We start from the raw sequence: 18,356 nt of genomic DNA on the forward strand, positions 1-18,356 counted from the left end.
GTACACTTCAACTGTGAGAGACGGAATCTAAAACAAAAATCCAAAAAATCACATTGCCTGATTTTTAAGTAATTAATTTGCATTTTATTGCATGACATGTATGTATCAAATACTTTCATGCAATAAAATGCAAATTAATTACTTAAAAATCATACAATGTGATCTTCTGTATTTTTGTTTTAGATTCCGTCTCTCACAGTTGAAGTGTACCTATGATAAAAATGACAGTCCTCTACATGCTTTGTAAGTAGGAAAACCTGCAAAATATGTTAAAAATATGTTCTCCCCACTGTCTATAATTTCCTTTTAAATTGACACCATGTGTGAAAGTAATCTTGGCTACGTCCGTTTGTCCCACTCAGCCATAAACGGATATTATGTTACATCACTGAGCCTTCTTGACCAATCAAATGACCTCTGATACAAAAACTGATTAGAAGATAATGTTTAGTGTGGCTTAAGGAACATCCTGATTCACATAATCATTGAGAGAGTGTGCTACAAAAATGTGCTATTTGGTTTTAGTTTAAGTTTAGCATTAGGCATTGGAGTTAGCAGTGTGGTTAAGGTTAGTTTTGAGGTGAGGGTTACGTTCAAAATGATCAGCAAGATTTGATGACTTTGTGGATTTCCCAGCTTGTGACCTCTCTGCAGAGTTGCCTCCAGAACAGGATTCATGACAAAAAAATGCTAACCTGCCACTCAAACAACTACTGCCAGTCAACAACTACTGTCCTGCCACTCAAACAACTACTGTCCTGCCACTCAAACAACTACTGTCCTGCCACTCAAACAACTACTGTCCTGCCACTCAAACAACTACTGTCCTGCCAGTCAACAACTACTGTCCTGCCACTCAAACAACTACTGTCCTGCCACTCAAACAACTACTGTCCTGCCACTCAAACAACTACTGTCCTGCCACTCACACAACTACTGTCCTGCCACTCAAACAACTACTGTCCTGGCACTCACACAACTACTGTCCTGCCACTCAAACAACTACTGTCCTGCCACTCAAACAACTACTGTCCTGCCACTCAAACAACTACTGTCCTGCCAGTCAACAACTACTGTCCTGACACTCAAACAACTACTGTCATGCCACTCAAACAACTACTGTCCTGCCACTCAAACACCTACTCTCCTGCCACTCAAACACCTACTGTCCTGCCACTCAAACACCTACTGTCCTGTCACTCAAACACCTACTGTCCTGCCACTCAAACACCTACTGTCCTGTCACTCAAACAACTACTGTCTAGTCACTCAAACACCTACTGTCCTGTCACTCAAACAACTACTGTCTAGTCACTCAAACACCTACTGTCCTGTCACTCAAACAACTACTGTCTAGTCACTCACTAGCATGAGCATGCATTGGGTCGAAACGTCACACACCTTGTTCGGTGTCACACACAAATATGCACGTATGTATTCACTCACACGCCAAGCGTCAGCATGAGAGTCTCTGATTTTCATGTCTTCTGTGACGATATGTTGCTGCCTTTGTCTGAACACTGGTTTGCTTTTAATGCCGAGTCATTTGAGTAAAGCAATTGGAACATCATTTACATGGGCTTTATGATCTTTGTTCTATTTTAATGAAGTCCTAACCTTGTCAGGGACAGCCAGACGCAGAGGAAATGAAAAGGAAATTAGGGAAAATGCACTTAGGAATTGTAAAAAATATTTTATCCCATATTGTAATATTAGCTTGAAAATGTAGACACCAGAACTTACTTTCCAAGGCATAATCTTCCAGCAGCTCCGTTCTCCATCAGCCACCTCCCCCACTATAATAACCTCATCAGTGGCAGCGTATACCTGCTAAAGAGAAATGTTTCCTGTCGAACTTTCTTAAATGTTTTAGGGTGATATTTATAGGCCGAGCTGAGATGTTTGTGTCTCTCTCGGAAACAGTTAGGGATATTTAACGAGTGTGCGTGTATGTGTGCTCCAGAGAGCTTGGAGGCATCTCCTGCTGACAGTAAATTACCCAAAGCAACATCACGCAGGAGGGAACAGTGGGGGGGAGCAGAGGAGAGAAGAATAGAGACAAAACAGGAGAAGAAGAAGAGAAGACTGAGGGAAATGGAAAGATGATTTGGAACTCCAGTGTCTTATCAAATATTGTTGGTGCACCCCCCCACACACATTTAGCACTGCACACACCCCCTCACCCCACCTCCTCACCTCACCTCACCTCCTCTCCTGAAATCCTCTCCTCACCTCCTCTCCTCCTCTCCTCATGTCCTCACCTCCTCTCCCGACCTCCTCTCCTGACCTCCAATCCACACCTCCTCTCCTCGCATCCTCTACTCACCTCCTCTCCTTTATCCTTCTATCTTCTCTTCTCTTTTCTTTTTGTCTCTCCTGTTTCTGAGGGACTCAGTGACCACGTTTACATGTGGTTATGTTTCCACTTTACATCGCATAAATATTGATTTGACATTTATGTACTCTAATTTGTTTGTTCAAGTCAGATGTCAATAAAAAAGTTATGCCATTTTGTCATGGTTGCAGGAGATCGTGAACATAAATTCTACCCAGTCTGATATTGACATGGAAGTGGTAGGTCACATTCTGAAATACTGTATTCTATTTTCATATTTACAATGTGTACGAGTTCACTATGAACATGTCCTGATGAGTACGGTACCTGTTAGATATTGGGGGGCATCTGGGATGTGCATTTGTATGTTATTGCTGTAAGTTTGCTTGTGCGCTCTACATGTAGTCGTAGTCACATTGGCTCGCTGCTAATTTACAGTTCTTCCCATGCTAACAGACAAATCATAAATCTACAGCCAACAATATACTGTTGTCCTGCACATCTGTGCTTTCTTGTGTCTATCGTCAGTCAGTCAGAATAAACACCAGTCAACTGGGTTTGCTAGCTGTACAGGCCTTTCTTTAAAAAAACAACAACACAAGAGACTTATGAAGTACGATCACAGCTGTCGATCTACTGGTGCTGAGACCAGTCTTCTGGTCTTTGTGTGGACATATGTTATACTACTGGTGCTGAGACCAGTCTTCTGGTCTGTGTGGACATCTGTTACACTACTGGTGCTGAGACCAGTCTTCTGGTCTGTGTGGACATCTGTTACACTACTGGTGCTGAGACCAGTCTTCTGGTCTGTGTGGACATCTGTTACACTACTGGTGCTGAGACCAGTCTTCTGGTCTTTGTGTGGACATCTGTTACACTACTGGTGCTGAGACCAGTCTTCTGGTCTTTGTGTGGACATCTGTTACACTACTGGTGCTGAGACCAGTCTTCTGGTCTTTGTGTGGACATATGTTACACTACTGGTGTTGAGACCAGTCTTCTGGTCTGTGTGGACATCTGTTACACTACTGGTGCTGAGACCAGTCTTCTGGTCTTTGTGTGGACATCTGTTACACTACTGGTGCTGAGACCAGTCTTCTGGTCTTTGTGTGGACATATGTTACACTACCGGTGTTGAGACCACTCTTCTGGTCTGTGTGGACATCTGTTACACTACTGGTGCTGAGACCAGTCTTCTGGTCTTTGTGTGGACATCTGTTACACTACTGGTGCTGAGACCAGTCTTCTGGTCTTTGTGTGGACATATGTTACACTACTGGTGTTGAGACCAGTCTTCTGGTCTGTGTGGACATCTGTTACACTACTGGTGTTGAGACCAGTCTTCTGGTCTTTGTGTGGACATCTGTTACACTACTGGTGCTGAGACCAGTCTTCTGGTCTGTGTGGACATCTGTTACACTACTGGTGCTGAGACCAGTCTTCTGGTCTTTGTGTGGACATCTGTTACACTACTGGTGTTGAGACCAGTCTTCTGGTCTTTGTGTGGACATCTGTTACACTACTGGTGCTGAGACCAGTCTTCTGGTCTTTGTGTGGACATCTGTTACACTACTGGTGCTGAGACCAGTCTTCTGGTCTTTGTGTGGACATCTGTTACACTACTGGTGTTGAGACCAGTCTTCTGGTCTTTGTGTGGACATCTGTTACACTACTGGTGCTGAGACCAGTCTTCTGGTCTGTGTGGACGTCTGTTACACTACTGGTGTTGAGACCAGTCTTCTGGTCTTTGTGTGGACGTCTGTTACACTACTGGTGCTGAGACCAGTCTTCTGGTCTGTGTGGAAATCTGTTACACTACTGGTGCTGAGACCAGTCTTCTGGTCTTTGTGTGGACATCTGTTACACTACTGGTGTTTAGACCAGTCTTCTGGTCTTTGTGTGGACATCTGTTACACTACTGGGGCTGAGACCAGTCTTCTGGTCTTTGTGTGGACATATGTTACACTACTGGTGTTGAGACCAGTCTTCTGGTCTTTGTGTGGACATCTGTTACACTACTGGTGCTGAGACCAGTCTCCTGGTCTTTGTGTGGACATCTGTTACACTACTGGTGCTGAGACCAGTCTTCTGGTCTTTGTGTGGACATCTGTTACACTTCTGGTGCTGAGACCAGTCTTCTGGTCTTTATGTGGACATCTGTTACACTACTGGTGCTGAGACCAGTTTTCTGGTCTTTGTGTGGACATCTGTTACACTACTGGTGCTGAGACCAGTCTCCTGGTCTTTGTGTGGACATCTGTTACACTACTGGTGTTGAGACCAGTCTTCTGGTCTTTGTGTGGACATCTGTTACACTACTGGGGCTGAGACCAGTCTTCTGGTCTTTGTGTGGACATATGTTACACTACTGGTGTTGAGACCAGTCTTCTGGTCTTTGTGTGGACATCTGTTACACTACTGGTGCTGAGACCAGTCTCCTGGTCTTTGTGTGGACATCTGTTACACTACTGGTGCTGAGACCAGTCTTCTGGTCTTTGTGTGGACATCTGTTACACTTCTGGTGCTGAGACCAGTCTTCTGGTCTTTATGTGGACATCTGTTACACTACTGGTGCTGAGACCAGTTTTCTGGTCTTTGTGTGGACATCTGTTACACTACTGGTGCTGAGACCAGTCTCCTGGTCTTTGTGTGGACATCTGTTACACTACTGGTGCTGAGACCAGTCTCCTGGTCTTTGTGTGGACATCTGTTACACTACTGGTGCTGAGACCAGTCTTCTGGTCTTTGTGTGGACATATGTTACACTACTGGTGCTGAGACCAGTCTTCTGGTCTTTGTGTGGACAGCTGTTACACTACTGGTGCTGAGACCAGTCTTCTGGTCTTTGTGTGGACATCTGTTACACTACTGGTGCTGAGACCAGTCTTCTGGTCTTTGTGTGGACAGCTGTTACACTACTGGTGCTGAGACCAGTCTCCTGGTCTTTGTGTAGACAGCTGTTACACTACTGGTGCTGAGATCAGTCTCCTGGTCTTTGTGTAGACAGCTGTTACACTACTGGTGCTGGGACCAGTCTGCACATGCTGAGTTTCTCATACTATCACCTTTTCAGACGGAAACAGTAAGAGTAATAGTAACTGAAGTCTTTCAGTAAAATCATAGACTGAATGCTTTTTTGTTCAGGAACAGGAGTGGAGATTGTTATTATTTTTCTTTCATCTTGAGAAAAGCAAAGCGTGCTTAGTGACCACGTTGTGTAGCCGAAATGTGATTTTCATTTTCAGCTACATAAAAACAGACAGTATTTCACATAAAATATGCATCGAAAACCAACTAAATTGCTATCAGAAATATGTCGGATTGTTTTCACAGCTTAATTTCCTTAAAACAGGTCAACGAACAGATGCTCTGAAATGTGGAAAATTGAAAAGCTATTAATTGCATTGTGTGGATCTTGGAGTAGCTGCAGGGGTAGATTCTTTATTCTTTAACCCAGTCGTTGCTGGGGGGTGGTTCTACTAAGCTATGTGAAATTGTTTCAAGAAGGTCATACCAAGGATCATTTTGCTATTTGATGTAGAATTTTAAGACCCCTGATCTGTAAAACAGATATATATAAAAACATTATTTAATAAAAGAAAGTGTATTTGGCCTTCCTGCTATTAGCTCCTAAATAAGTTTGTTCTGAAGTGTCTTAAATAGGAGATATAAGAAAAATCAGGAAACTTTGTTTGTATTTTTTATTTTTCACATTTATTTATCCCCTTATTTTTGCCACTAAACAGTCTCCATATATACTTCTTTGAATTGTTTTCTACTGGTTCCCGGGGGACCTTTAGTAGAGTCTTGTGAGGCCTCTGGGTGTCAAGCCATTCAAATGCTAAAGACGATGTTGTGAGGAGACCAATTTTCAGGATCCTATAAATCTCTAGTTTATATTGACAGATTTCTACGTGGATGTTTTTATTATGCTAAGCAGATTTTCACGGGGGCGCGAAATCGACTCTATAACAGCACTGACCTTGAGACGTGGTGGTGTCTAAGGAATCTACTGCCAACCTTTGTTGCACACACACACAGACTCAAACACACATTCACACGCAAGCACGCACGTGCACTCTAACGCATGCACATGCAAACACCCCCAAAAAATCGCTTGAGTTTATAAAATAAATCCATACAGAAATATTTAGGAAATGTTCCGAGGTTCTTTATTTACTCCAGTGTGTGTATGTTAGGATAGTGTGGATCGATATGACTTGCTGGTCCTTGTGTCTCCAATGGATATAGTTATAATCAATAATACAGACTGATACTGGACAAACAACCCAACCCCCACCCACCTCTCTACACACCTATATCTCACTAACTCTCACTTTTTCTCTCCCCTTTGCTCAATTTGGTTCCCTCCTCTAAACCTCTCTCTCCTCTCACCCCTCCTTTTTTCCCACCCTCTATTCCTTTAATCCATCTTTCTTCACCACTTCATCCACCTCCTCTGTCTCCCCCTACCTCTCCTAGTCTGTCTCCCCCTACCTCTCCTAGTCTGTCTCCCCTACCTCTCCTAGTCTGTCTCCCCCTACCTCTCCTAGTCTGTCTCCCCCTACCTCTCCTAGTCTGTCTCCCCTACCTCTCCTAGTCTGTCTCCCCTACCTCCTAGTCTGTCTCCCCCTACCTCTCCTAGTCTGTCTCCCCTTACCTCTCCTAGTCTGTCTCCCCTTACCTCTCCTAGTCTGTCTCCCCTTACCTCTCCTAGTCTGTCTCACCCTACCTCTCCTAGTCTGTCTCACCCTACCTCTCCTAGTCTGTCTCACCCTACCTCTCCTAGTCTACCTCCCCTACCTCTCCTAGTCTACCTCCACCTACCTCTCCTAGTCTGTCTCCCCTACCTCTCCTAGTCTGTCTCCCCCTACCTCTCCTAGTCTGTCTCCCCCTACCTCTCCTAGTCTGTCTCCCCCTACCTCTCCTAGTCTGTCTCCCCCTACCTCTCCTAGTCTGTCTCCCCTACCTCTCCTAGTCTGTCTCCCCTACCTCTCCTAGTCTGTCTCCCCCTACCTCTCCTAGTCTGTCTCCCCCTACGTCTCCTAGTCTGTCTCCCCTACCTCTCCTAGTCTGTCTCCCCCTACCTCTCTCTCCTAGTCTGTCTCCCCTCCCCTACCTCTCCTAGTCTGTCTCCCCCTACCTCTCCTAGTCTGTCTCCCCTACCTCTCCTAGTCTGTCTCCCCCTACCTCTCCTAGTCTGTCTCCCCCTACCTCTCCTAGTCTGTCTCCCCTTACCTCTCCTAGTCTGTCTCCCCCTACCTCTCCTAGTCTGTCTCCCCTTACCTCTCCTAGTCTGTCTCCCCTTACCTCTCCTAGTCTGTCTCCCCTTACCTCTCCTAGTCTGTCTCACCCTACCTCTCCTAGTCTGTCTCACCCTACCTCTCCTAGTCTGTCTCACCCTACCTCTCCTAGTCTACCTCCCCCTACCTCTCCTAGTCTACCTCCACCTACCTCTCCTAGTCTGTCTCCCCCTACCTCTCCTAGTCTGTCTCCCCCTACCTCTCCTAGTCTGTCTCCCCCTACCTCTCCTAGTCTGTCTCCCCCTACCTCTCCTAGTCTGTCTCCCCTACCTCTCCTAGTCTGTCTCCCCTACCTCTCCTAGTCTGTCTCCCCTACCTCTCCTAGTCTGTCTCCCCTACCTCTCCTAGTCTGTCTCCCCCTACGTCTCCTAGTCTGTCTCCCCTACCTCTCCTAGTCTGTCTCCCCTACCTCTCCTAGTCTGTCTCCCCTACCTCTCCTAGTCTGTCTCCCCTACCTCTCCTAGTCTGTCTCCCCCTACCTCTCCTAGTCTGTCTCCCCCTACCTCTCCTAGTCTGTCTCCCCTACCTCTCCTAGTCTGTCTCCCCCCCTACTAGTCTGTCTCCCCCCTAGTCTGTCTCCCCCTACCTCTCCTAGTCTGTCTCCCCCAACCTCTCCTAGTCTGTCTCCCCCTACCTCTCCTAGTCTGTCTCCCCTACCTCTCCTAGTCTGTCTCCCCTACCTCTCCTAGTCTGTCTCCCCCTACCTCTCCTAGTCTGTCTCCCCCTACCTCTCCTAGTCTGTCTCCCTCTTTCTTCTCATCCCACCTTCTCTCTCTCTCTCTGTCTGTCCGTCTGACTGTCGGACTGTCGGTCTGTGTGAAGTGCTTGTTCAATGACTGTTTGTTTTTGATAGTGGGCAATGCAGCGTGGGTATTTTACCCGGTGGGCTGTTTATTCCCAGATCACATTACAGAAGAGCAGCAGAGGAATGAAGGAGGAGGAGAGGAGGAGGGGAAGAGGAGAAGAGGAGGAGAGGAGGGAAGGAGAGGAGGAAGTGGTTGTTGTTCTATCAACAAGGTAATCCAGCCCCTGTCCCTGGAGAACCCATGATCCTTCACTCTCCCCCGACGGGAAAAGCAGGGCCACGGGGCGTAATGCAATCAGGTGTTGTGGCGGCAAATGAACACAAACACCCAGCAACAGAAAGACACATTACTGCCACTAGCTACGTAAATGACTGTTGCTAAATCAGCCTCATTTGACTGGTGGACATTTTTTATTTGATTTAAACTCTGGACTGTGTAGTGCTGGACTGCCCACATCAGAAGAGATGTATGGAGTTTGTGTGTGTTTTGCACACGTGTGTGTGTGTGTGTGTGTGTGTGTGTGTGTGTGTGTGTGTGTGTGTGTGTGTGGGTGTGTGTGTGTGTGTGTGTGAGAGAGTTAGTCAGATAGATTTAGTTACCCTGTCTGTCCTACTTTCTTGCTTCCCTTTTATCCCAACCCCCAAAAAGACAAAAGGATAAGAGAAATCTCTCTCTGCTATTCCTCTCCCTGTAAGGAACGAGGGAACGATGGGGGTGCGTGAGAGAAGAGTGTCAGACTAATTGACTCCTGATGTGGCTGCTGATTGCTTTCTCTCCGTAACTTACAAAAATTGGGGTGTAAATTACAAACGCCTGGCGTCCTTCAATCACATCAGCCAATCACATTAGTGCCTGAGCGTTCCGGAACTCTCTGTCAGTGACAAAAGATAGACATGCCTTCTATGATCTCTCCGTCTCCTACTTTCCATATCTCTCTCTCTCTCTGTCTCTCTCTCCCCTTCTCTCTCTCTGTCTGTCTCTCTCTCCCCTTCTCTCTCTCTCCCTGACCAGTGATAGCCAGTTGTCACAGAGAGAAGAGGAGGGAAGGGGAGTGAAGAGAGGAGAAGAGAGGAGAAGAGAGTAGAGGAGGGGAGGGGGTAAAAACAGGGGAAAGGAGAGAAGTTGATGGCAGCAGTGATCGTTATATTTAGACATAATTAAGGTTCATTGCAATCTATCAGTGCAGTGGGGCCAAGAGGGGAGAGGGATGGTGGAGAGGGGGAAGGGGGTAGAGGGGAAAGGGGGGAGAGAGTCTCTGGCCTTGGGTTTTTCATATTGTCATTGCCTCACCCTCCATCTCCTCTCTAGATTTCCCAATTAGGTGAATGTGATTACACCCATTAGAGTGATTATAACTGTGATTTCAGGAGAAGGGACAGAACAACAAGATAGAAAGAGAATCATTGGTGAAAGGTACTGTTGGTCTTTGTAATTAGTCTCAAGAAAAAGATAACCAAGTTGACATGTTCATATGAATGATACAATAGTAATGTGACTGAAAGAGATCATGTGAATTCTCCTGTCTGTGTAATATTCAATTTAACTGTTAACTGTCTGTGGGGTTGAGATCTGTAAAACAGTCAAACACCAGCGTGGAGAAGTTAGGTGAGATAACAGTAGATGAACACAGTTTTTCTGACATCTGAGCTCATGCAGGGAGTTACTTCTTGCGTCGAGCCATCCCGGATCCGGGATCGTGAATACAGCCTCAAGCTCATTACCATAACGCAACGTTAACTATTCATGAAAATCGCAAATGAAATGAAATTAATATGCTAGCTCTCAAGCTTAGCCTTTTGTTAACAACACTGTCATCTCAGATTTTCAAAATATGCTTCTCAACCATAGCAAAACAAGCATTTGTGTAACAGCTAGCGCAGCTAGCGTAGCATTTAGCGTAGCATTTAGCGTTAGCATCAGCAGGCAACATTTTCACAAAAAACAGAATCATTCAAATAAAATCATTACCTTTGAAGAACTTCAGATGTTTTCAATGAGGAGACTCTCAGTTAGATAGCAAATGCTCAGTTTTTCCTGAAAGATTATTTGTTTAGGAGAAATTGCTCCGTTTGGTGTGTCACGTTTGGCTACCAAAAAAAAAGGAAAATTCAGTCTTCAAAACGCCAAACTTTTTTCCAAATTAACTCCATAATATCGACTGAAACATGGTAAACGTTGTTTAGAATCAATCCTCAAGGTGTTTTTCACATATCTCTTCATGATAGATCGTTCGTTGAAAGCCTCCTCTCTCCTCTCAATCACTGGATGACTGCGTGCAGCTTGTAGATTACGCACCAATTTAGACAAAGGACACCGGGCGGACCCCTGGTAAATGTAGTCTCTTATGGCCAATCTTCCAATGATATGCCTACAAATACGTCACAATGCTGCAGACACCTTGGAGAAACGATAGAAAGGGCAGGCTCATTCCCGGCGCATTCACAGCCATATAAGGAGACAATGGGAAACAGAGCTTCAAAAATTCTGCCCATTTCCTGGTTGAAGTTTCATCTTGGTTTCGCCTGTAGCATGAGTTCTGTGGCACTCACAGATAATATCTTTGCAGTTTTGGAAACCTTAGAGTGTTTTCTTTCCAAAGCTGCCAATTATATGCATAGTCGAGCATCTTTTCGTGACAAAATATTGCGCTTAAAACGGGCACGTTTTTTTATCCATAAATTAAAAGAGCGCCCCCTATATCCAAGAAGTTAAAGGAAGGGGATTGGCTCAGCAGCTTCCTGGTCTGTGTACTTTCAGGAATGTAAGAGGATACAGTTAGAGGATGTTAGGATGGGAGGAGGAACCTGGATACACACACCCACACACACACACACACTCACACACACACACACACACACACACACACACACACACACACACACACACACACACACACACACACACACACACATATATCATGTCTGATTGGGTGTCCTGGGGTACAGTTGACGAATAGGATGTTGGTTGGCAACAGGTTGTCTCAGATAACCTCTTGTTGCCCCAGCTCCACCTGTGGGCCTGCAGTGGACAGGAATAAACCATGATAGGCCTGCTTACAGTAATGAAAGTTCTGCAGGAAATGTAGGTATCCTGATGGGAAGATCAGATTCTGTTTCCATTGTCGCTTTAAATAATAATTTATGAATTACATATTTAAATTATGTAGAAATTAATTGTTCATGCCCTTGTCCCTCTATCACCGTAGATATGAGTGAGAGGGATGTGTCATGTCGCCGTTGTCATGGGTGATTCATTACCTGCACTAAATGACCATGGTATCAGTATTGGTGTGATGTCATCATAGTGATGTCATCAGAGCGTGTCAGTGGGTGAAACACATCTAAAAGTGTTTGTTATTAACATTATGAGTGTCCTAGGAAACATGAAGTACCTCCTCTCCTGCTCGCCATTGGTCTGCTTTATGACTCAACTCTCGCCCAATATCCCTGAGTGCTATCTTAATGTTTGGTATTACTGCACTGTTGAAGCTAGAAACATAAGCATTTCGCCCCACCTGCAATAACATCTACAAAATATGTGTACACGACCAATACAATTTTTATTTTATTAGATTAAACTCTCCTTATAAGACCACTTATATTTATTCATGAATTTCCATTCAGTTATCCAAGCATGTTTGTCTTAGCGTCCTCTGTGAGTGTGTGTCCTTTGTCTGTCCCTTCTCCGACAGCCGGCTCTTCATTAATGAGGCTACGTGCAGGGTGATAACTCACATTAAAGTGTGTTTCTCCTCTAATTAACAAACAGAAATACGCCTTTCTTTACTTTATCCTTTATTTGTATCATTCTGTCATAGTCTGTCGCTCCAGACAGAGAGCAGGGAGGGGGAGAGGGGGAATAAAGAGTTTGACAACCTGACTGCATCTGATGAGAGAGGAGTGAACGAGAGGGAGATGTTAAAAAGAGGGAGAGAAAAGGCTTGAGCGTAATATTCCGGAGGCGAGAAGCAGGGAGCGTGGTAGAGTGACAGTGTTACCTATCCAGAGATGGAGAGAGAAGCAGGGAGCGTTGTAGAGTGACGGTGTTACCTACCCAGAGATGGAGAGAGAAGCAGGGAGCGTGGTAGAGTAATGGTGTTACCTATCCAGAGATGGAGAGAGAATCAGGGACCGTGGTAGAGTAATGGTGTTACCTATCCAGAGATGGAGAGAGAAGCAGGGAGCGTGGTAGAGTAATGGTGTTACCTATCCAGAGATGGAGAGAGAAGCAGGGAGCGTGGTAGAGTAATGGTGTTACCTACCCAGAGATGGAGAGAGAAGCAGGGAGCGTTGTAGAGTAATGGTGTTACCTATCCAGAGATGGAGAGAGAAGCAGGGAGCGTGGTAGAGTGACAGTGTTACCTATCCAGAGATGGAGAGAGAAGCAGGGAGCGTGGTAGAGTGATGGTGTTACCTATCCAGAGATGGAGAGAGAATCAGGGAGCGTGGTAGAGTAATGGTGTTACCTATCCAGAGATGGAGAGAAGCAGGGAGCGTTGTAGAGTAATGGTGTTACCTACCCAGAGATGGAGAGAGAAGCAGGGAGCGTTGTAGAGTAATGGTGTTACCTACCCAGAGATGGAGAGAGAAGAGGGAGCGTTGTAGAGTAATGGTGTTACCTATCCAGAGATGGAGAGAGAAGCAGGGAGCGTGGTAGAGTAATGGTGTTACCTACCCAGAGATGGAGAGAGAAGCAGGGAGCCAGAGTAATGTGTTACCTATCCAGAGATGGAGAGAGAAGCAGGGAGCGTGGTAGAGTAATGGTGTTACCTACCCAGAGATGGAGAGAGAAGCAGGGAGCGTGGTAGAGTAATGGTGTTACCTACCCAGAGATGGAGAGAGAAGCAGGGAGCGTTGTAGAGTAATGGTGTTACCTATCCAGAGATGGAGAGAGAAGCAGGGAGCGTGGTAGAGTGACGGTGTTACCTATCCAGAGATGGAGAGAGAAGCAGGGAGCGTGGTAGAGTGACGGTGTTACCTACCCAGAGATGGAGAGAGAAGCAGGGAGCGTGGTAGAGTGATGGTGTTACCTATCCAGAGATGGAGAGAGAATCAGGGAGCGTGGTAGAGTGACGGTATTACCTATCCAGAGATGGAAAGATGGATGGAGGGAGAGAGATGTAGGAATGGAGGGAAGAGGCTGTCTACCACTGAAGTATTTTTATTAAATGATAAATACAGGCCCTGTGGGAGAAAGAACAGAGGAGGAAAGGAGGAAATGGGAAAGTGAGAGGAGGCGATAGGTGGGGAATCAGTAAACATAGACAAAAAGAGAGAGACAGGGTTTATAGGTACAGGATACAGAGAGATGGGCACTGGCATAGCACACACCCCCGCAGCCCATGAGCTTTGGGGACCCACAACCCAAAAAATATCATCAGTGTTATTTATTTTTGGATTGTGGTCCCCCCAGAGGTTGGGGTCCAGAGATAGTATATGAGCACATCATAAGCCATTCATTTATTTTTTGAATTACAGGAAATTAGCTTTAAAACAGCAACATTTCTCTCTCATTTTGTGTAAAATAGTATGAAATTAGATATAAACTGCACATTTTTCTCTCTGTTAGGACGTTGTCGGCAGGGGGGGCTGCAGAAATGCGGTACACCAATTGGAATGGGTAGAGAGACAGGTGGGTAGAGAGAGACAGATGGGTAGAGAGACAGATGGGTAGAGAGACAGGTGGGTAGAGAGACAGGTGGGTAGAGAGACAGATGGGTAGAGAGACAGATGGGTAGAGAGAGACAGGTGGGTAGAGAGACAGATGGGTAGAGACAGACAGGTGAGACAGATGGGAGAGACAGATGGGTAGAGAGACAGATGGGTAGAGAGAGACAGGTGAGAGACAGATGGGTAGAGAGACAGGTGGGTAGAGAGACAGGTGGGTAGAGAGACAGATGGGTAGAGAGACAGATGGGTAGAGAGAGACAGATGGGTAGAGAGACAGACAGAGAGAGACAGATGGGTAGAGAGACAGATGGGTAGAGAGAGACAGATGGGTAGAGAGAGACAGATGGGTAGAGACAGATGGGTAGAGAGAGACAGGTGGGTAGAGAGAGACAGATGGGTAGAGAGACAGATGGGTAGAGAGCCAGATGGGTAGAGACAGGTGGGTAGAGAGACAGATTGGTAGAGAGAAAGATGGGTAGAGAGACAGATGGGAAGAGAGAGACAGATGGGAAGAGAGAGACAGGTGGGTAGGAGACAGATGGGTAGAGAGACAGATGGGTAGAGAGAGACAGATGGGTAGAGAGACAGATGGGTAGAGAGACAGATGGGTAGAGAGACAGATGGGTAGAGAGAGACAGATGGGTAGAGAGACAGACAGAGAGAGACAGATGGGTAGAGAGACAGATGGGTAGAGAGACAGATGGGTAGAGAGAGACAGGTGGGTAGAGAGAGACAGATGGGTAGAGAGACAGATGGGTAGAGAGACAGATGGGTAGAGACAGATGGGTAGAGAGACAGATGGGTCGAGAGAGACAGATGGGTAGAGAGAGACAGATGGGTAGAGAGAGACAGATGGGTAGAGAGAGACAGATGGGTAGAGAGAGACAGATGGGTAGAGAGAGACAGATGGGTAGAGAGAGACAGATGGGTAGAGAGACAGACAGAGAGAGACAGATGGGTAGAGAGACAGATGGGTAGAGAGACAGATGGGTAGAGAGAGACAGATGGGTAGAGAGACAGACAGAGAGAGACAGATGGGTAGAGAGACAGATTGGTAGAGAGACAGATGGGTAGAGAGAGACACAGATGGGTAGAGAGACAGACAGAGAGAGACAGATGGGTAGAGAGACAGATGGGTAGAGAGACAGATGGGTAGAGAGACAGATGGGTAGAGAGAGAGACAGATGGGTAGAGAGACAGATGGGTAGAGAGAGACAGATGGAGAGAGAGACAGATGGAGAGAGAGACAGATGGGTAGAGAGACAGATGGGTAGAGAGAGACAGATGGGTAGAGAGAGACAGATGGGTAGAGAGAGACAGATGGGTAGAGAGACAGACAGAGAGAGACAGATGGGTAGAGAGACAGATGGGTAGAGGGAGACATGGGTAGAGAGAGACATGGGTAGAGAGACAGATGGGTAGAGAGACAGATGGGTAGAGAGACAGATGGGTAGAGAGACAGATGGGTAGAGAGACAGATGGGTAGAGAGAGACAGATGGGTAGAGAGACAGATGGGTAGAGAGAGACAGATGGGTAGAGAGACAGACAGAGAGAGACAGATGGGTAGAGAGACAGATGGGTAGAGAGACAGATGGGTAGAGAGAGACAGATGGGTAGAGAGACAGATGGGTAGAGAGAGACAGATGGGTAGAGAGACAGATGGGTAGAGAGAGACAGATGGGTAGAGAGAGACAGATGGGTAGAGAGACAGATGGGAGAGAGACAGATGGGTAGAGAGAGACAGATGGGTAGAGAGAGACAGATGGGTAGAGAGAGACAGATGGGTAGAGAGAGACAGATGGGTAGAGAGACAGACAGAGAGAGACAGATGGGTAGAGAGAGATAGATGGGTAGAGAGACAGATGGGTGGAGAGACAGATGGGTAGAGAGAGACAGATGGGTAGAGACGCAGACAGAGAGAGACAGATGGGTAGAGAGAGAGATGGGTAGAGAGAGACAGATGGGTAGAGAGAGACAGATGGGTAGAGAGAGACAGATGGGTAGAGAGACAGATGGGTAGAGAGAGACAGGTGGGTAGAGAGACATATGGGTAGAGAGACAGATGGGTAGAGAGAGACAGATGGGTAGAGAGACAGACAGAGAGAGACAGATGGGTAGAGAGACAGATGGGTAGAGAGAGACAGATGGGTAGAGAGAGACAGATGGGTAGAGAGACAGATGGGTAGAGAGACAGATGGGTAGAGAGACAGATGGGTAGAGAGAGACAGATGGGTAGAGAGACAGACAGAGAGAGGGGGAGATAGACAGGCGAGAGACGGGGGAGCGAGAGAGAGAAATGGGGACAAAGTGAGAGAGAGAGTTGGCGAGAGAGAGAAAGGCCACCGACGGCAGACCTGGCTCTCAAGAGGCTATGTGCACACTACCCACAAAATGAGGTGGAAACTGAGCTGCACTTCCTAACCTCCTGCCAAATGTATGAGCATATTAGAGACACATACTTCCCTCAGGTTACATAGACCCACAAATAATTCAAAAACAAATCCAATTTTGATAAACTCCCATATCTATTGGTTGAAATACCACATTTTGCCACAGCAGCAAGATGTGTGACCTGTTGCCACGTGAAAAGGTCAACCAGTGAAGAACAAAAAACATTGTAAATAAAACCTATGTTTCTGTTTATTTATTTTACCTTTTGTACCTTAATTATTTGCAATAATGTGACAATTGAAATGTCTTTTAACATATGTTTTCCATGCCAATAAAGTCCCTTAAATTGAGAGAGATTTCAGAGAGAGAGCGAAACAGGAGAGAGAGGATGAGGGAGAGAGAGGGCGAGATAAAGAAAGAGAGGGTTAGAGAGGACTAGAGAGAGAGAGAGAGAGAGAGAGGGAGAGAGATGAACCAGATGAACAGTGTCATGGTTCTTTCCGCGCTAAATTGTGAAACATCCTTCACCCCATCATACAGCCTGCTGGACCTGAAGGTCCTTCACCCCATCATACAGCCTGCTGGACCTGAAGGTCCTTCATCCCATCATACAGCCTGCTGGACCTGAAGGTCCTTCATCCCATCATACAGCCTGCTGGACCTGAAGGTCCTTCACCCCATCATACAGCCTGCTGGACCTGAAGGTCCTTCACCCCATCATACAGCCTGCTGGACCTGAAGGTCCTTCACCCCATCATACAGCCTGCTGGACCTGAAGGTCCTTCACCCCATCATACAGCCTGCTGGACCTGAAGGTCCTTCACCCCATCATACAGCCTGCTGGACCTGAAGGTCCTTCACCCCATCATACAGCCTGCTGGACCTGAAGGTCCTTCACCCCATCATACAGCCTGCTGGACCTGAAGGTCCTTCACCCCATCATACAGCCTGCTGGACTGAAACGTCCTTCACCCCATCATACAGCCTGCTGGACTGAAACATCCTTCACCCCATCATACAGCCTGCTGGACTGAAACATCCTTCACCCCATCATACAGCCTGCTGGACTGAAACGTCCTTCACCCCATCATACAGCCTGCTGGACTGAAACGTCCTTCATCCCATCATACAGCCTGCTGGACTGAAACATCCTTCACCCCATCATACAGCCTGCTGGACTGAAACATCCTTCACCCCATCATACAGCCTGCTGGACTGAAACGTCCTTCACCCCATCATACAGCCTGCTGGACTGAAACATCCTTCACCCCATCATACAGCCTGCTGGACTGAAACGTCCTTCACCCCATCATACAGCCTGCTGGACTGAAACATCCTTCACCCCATCATACAGCCTGCTGGACTGAAACGTCCTTCACTCCATCATACAGCCTGCTGGACTGAAACATCCTTCACCCCATCATACAGCCTGCTGGACTGAAATATTCAAAGACTAAATATAAACATTTTAGATCTAACTCTTTAGCTTTCACCTGAAAACTAGTTTGATTTAAATTACTCACACATCAGACAACATTTCCCTTCTCCATCCCCTCCCCTCTACCCTTGCCCTGTCCTCTCCCTCCCCTCTCCCTCAAATCTACCCCTCTCCCTCCCCTCTACCCTTCCCCTCTCCCTGGCCTTTCCACCCCCTCTTACTTTCCCCTCCCCTCTCCCTCCCCTCTCCACCCCCTCTACCCTTCCCCTCCCCTCTCCCTCACATCTACCCATCTCCCTCCCCTCTCCCTCCACTCTCCATCCCCTCTCCCTCCCCCTCCAGGACCTCTCCCTCCCTACTCCCTTTTACCCCTCCCCTCCCCTCTCCCTCCCCTCTACTGTTTCTATTCTTTC

At 46.7% G+C, this 18,356-nt stretch overlaps 1 protein-coding gene across 1 annotated transcript; it reads left to right on the forward strand.

Annotated features, from left to right (window-relative positions):
• Positions 1–6,972: 6,972 nt before the first annotated feature.
• On the forward strand, positions 6,973–7,898 carry LOC121839059 (DNA-directed RNA polymerase II subunit RPB1-like; the record flags this gene model as incomplete). The annotated part of the gene is made up of 3 exons (XM_042295544.1): positions 6,973–7,121; positions 7,171–7,312; positions 7,488–7,898. Coding segments are annotated over 3 exons (702 nt in total), but the record flags the coding sequence as incomplete, so codon positions are not given.
• Positions 7,899–18,356: the final 10,458 nt, after the last annotated feature.

The sequence above is a fragment of the Oncorhynchus tshawytscha genome, linkage group LG13, assembly GCF_018296145.1.
Source record: "Oncorhynchus tshawytscha isolate Ot180627B linkage group LG13, Otsh_v2.0, whole genome shotgun sequence".
NCBI lineage: Eukaryota > Metazoa > Chordata > Actinopteri > Salmoniformes > Salmonidae > Oncorhynchus > Oncorhynchus tshawytscha.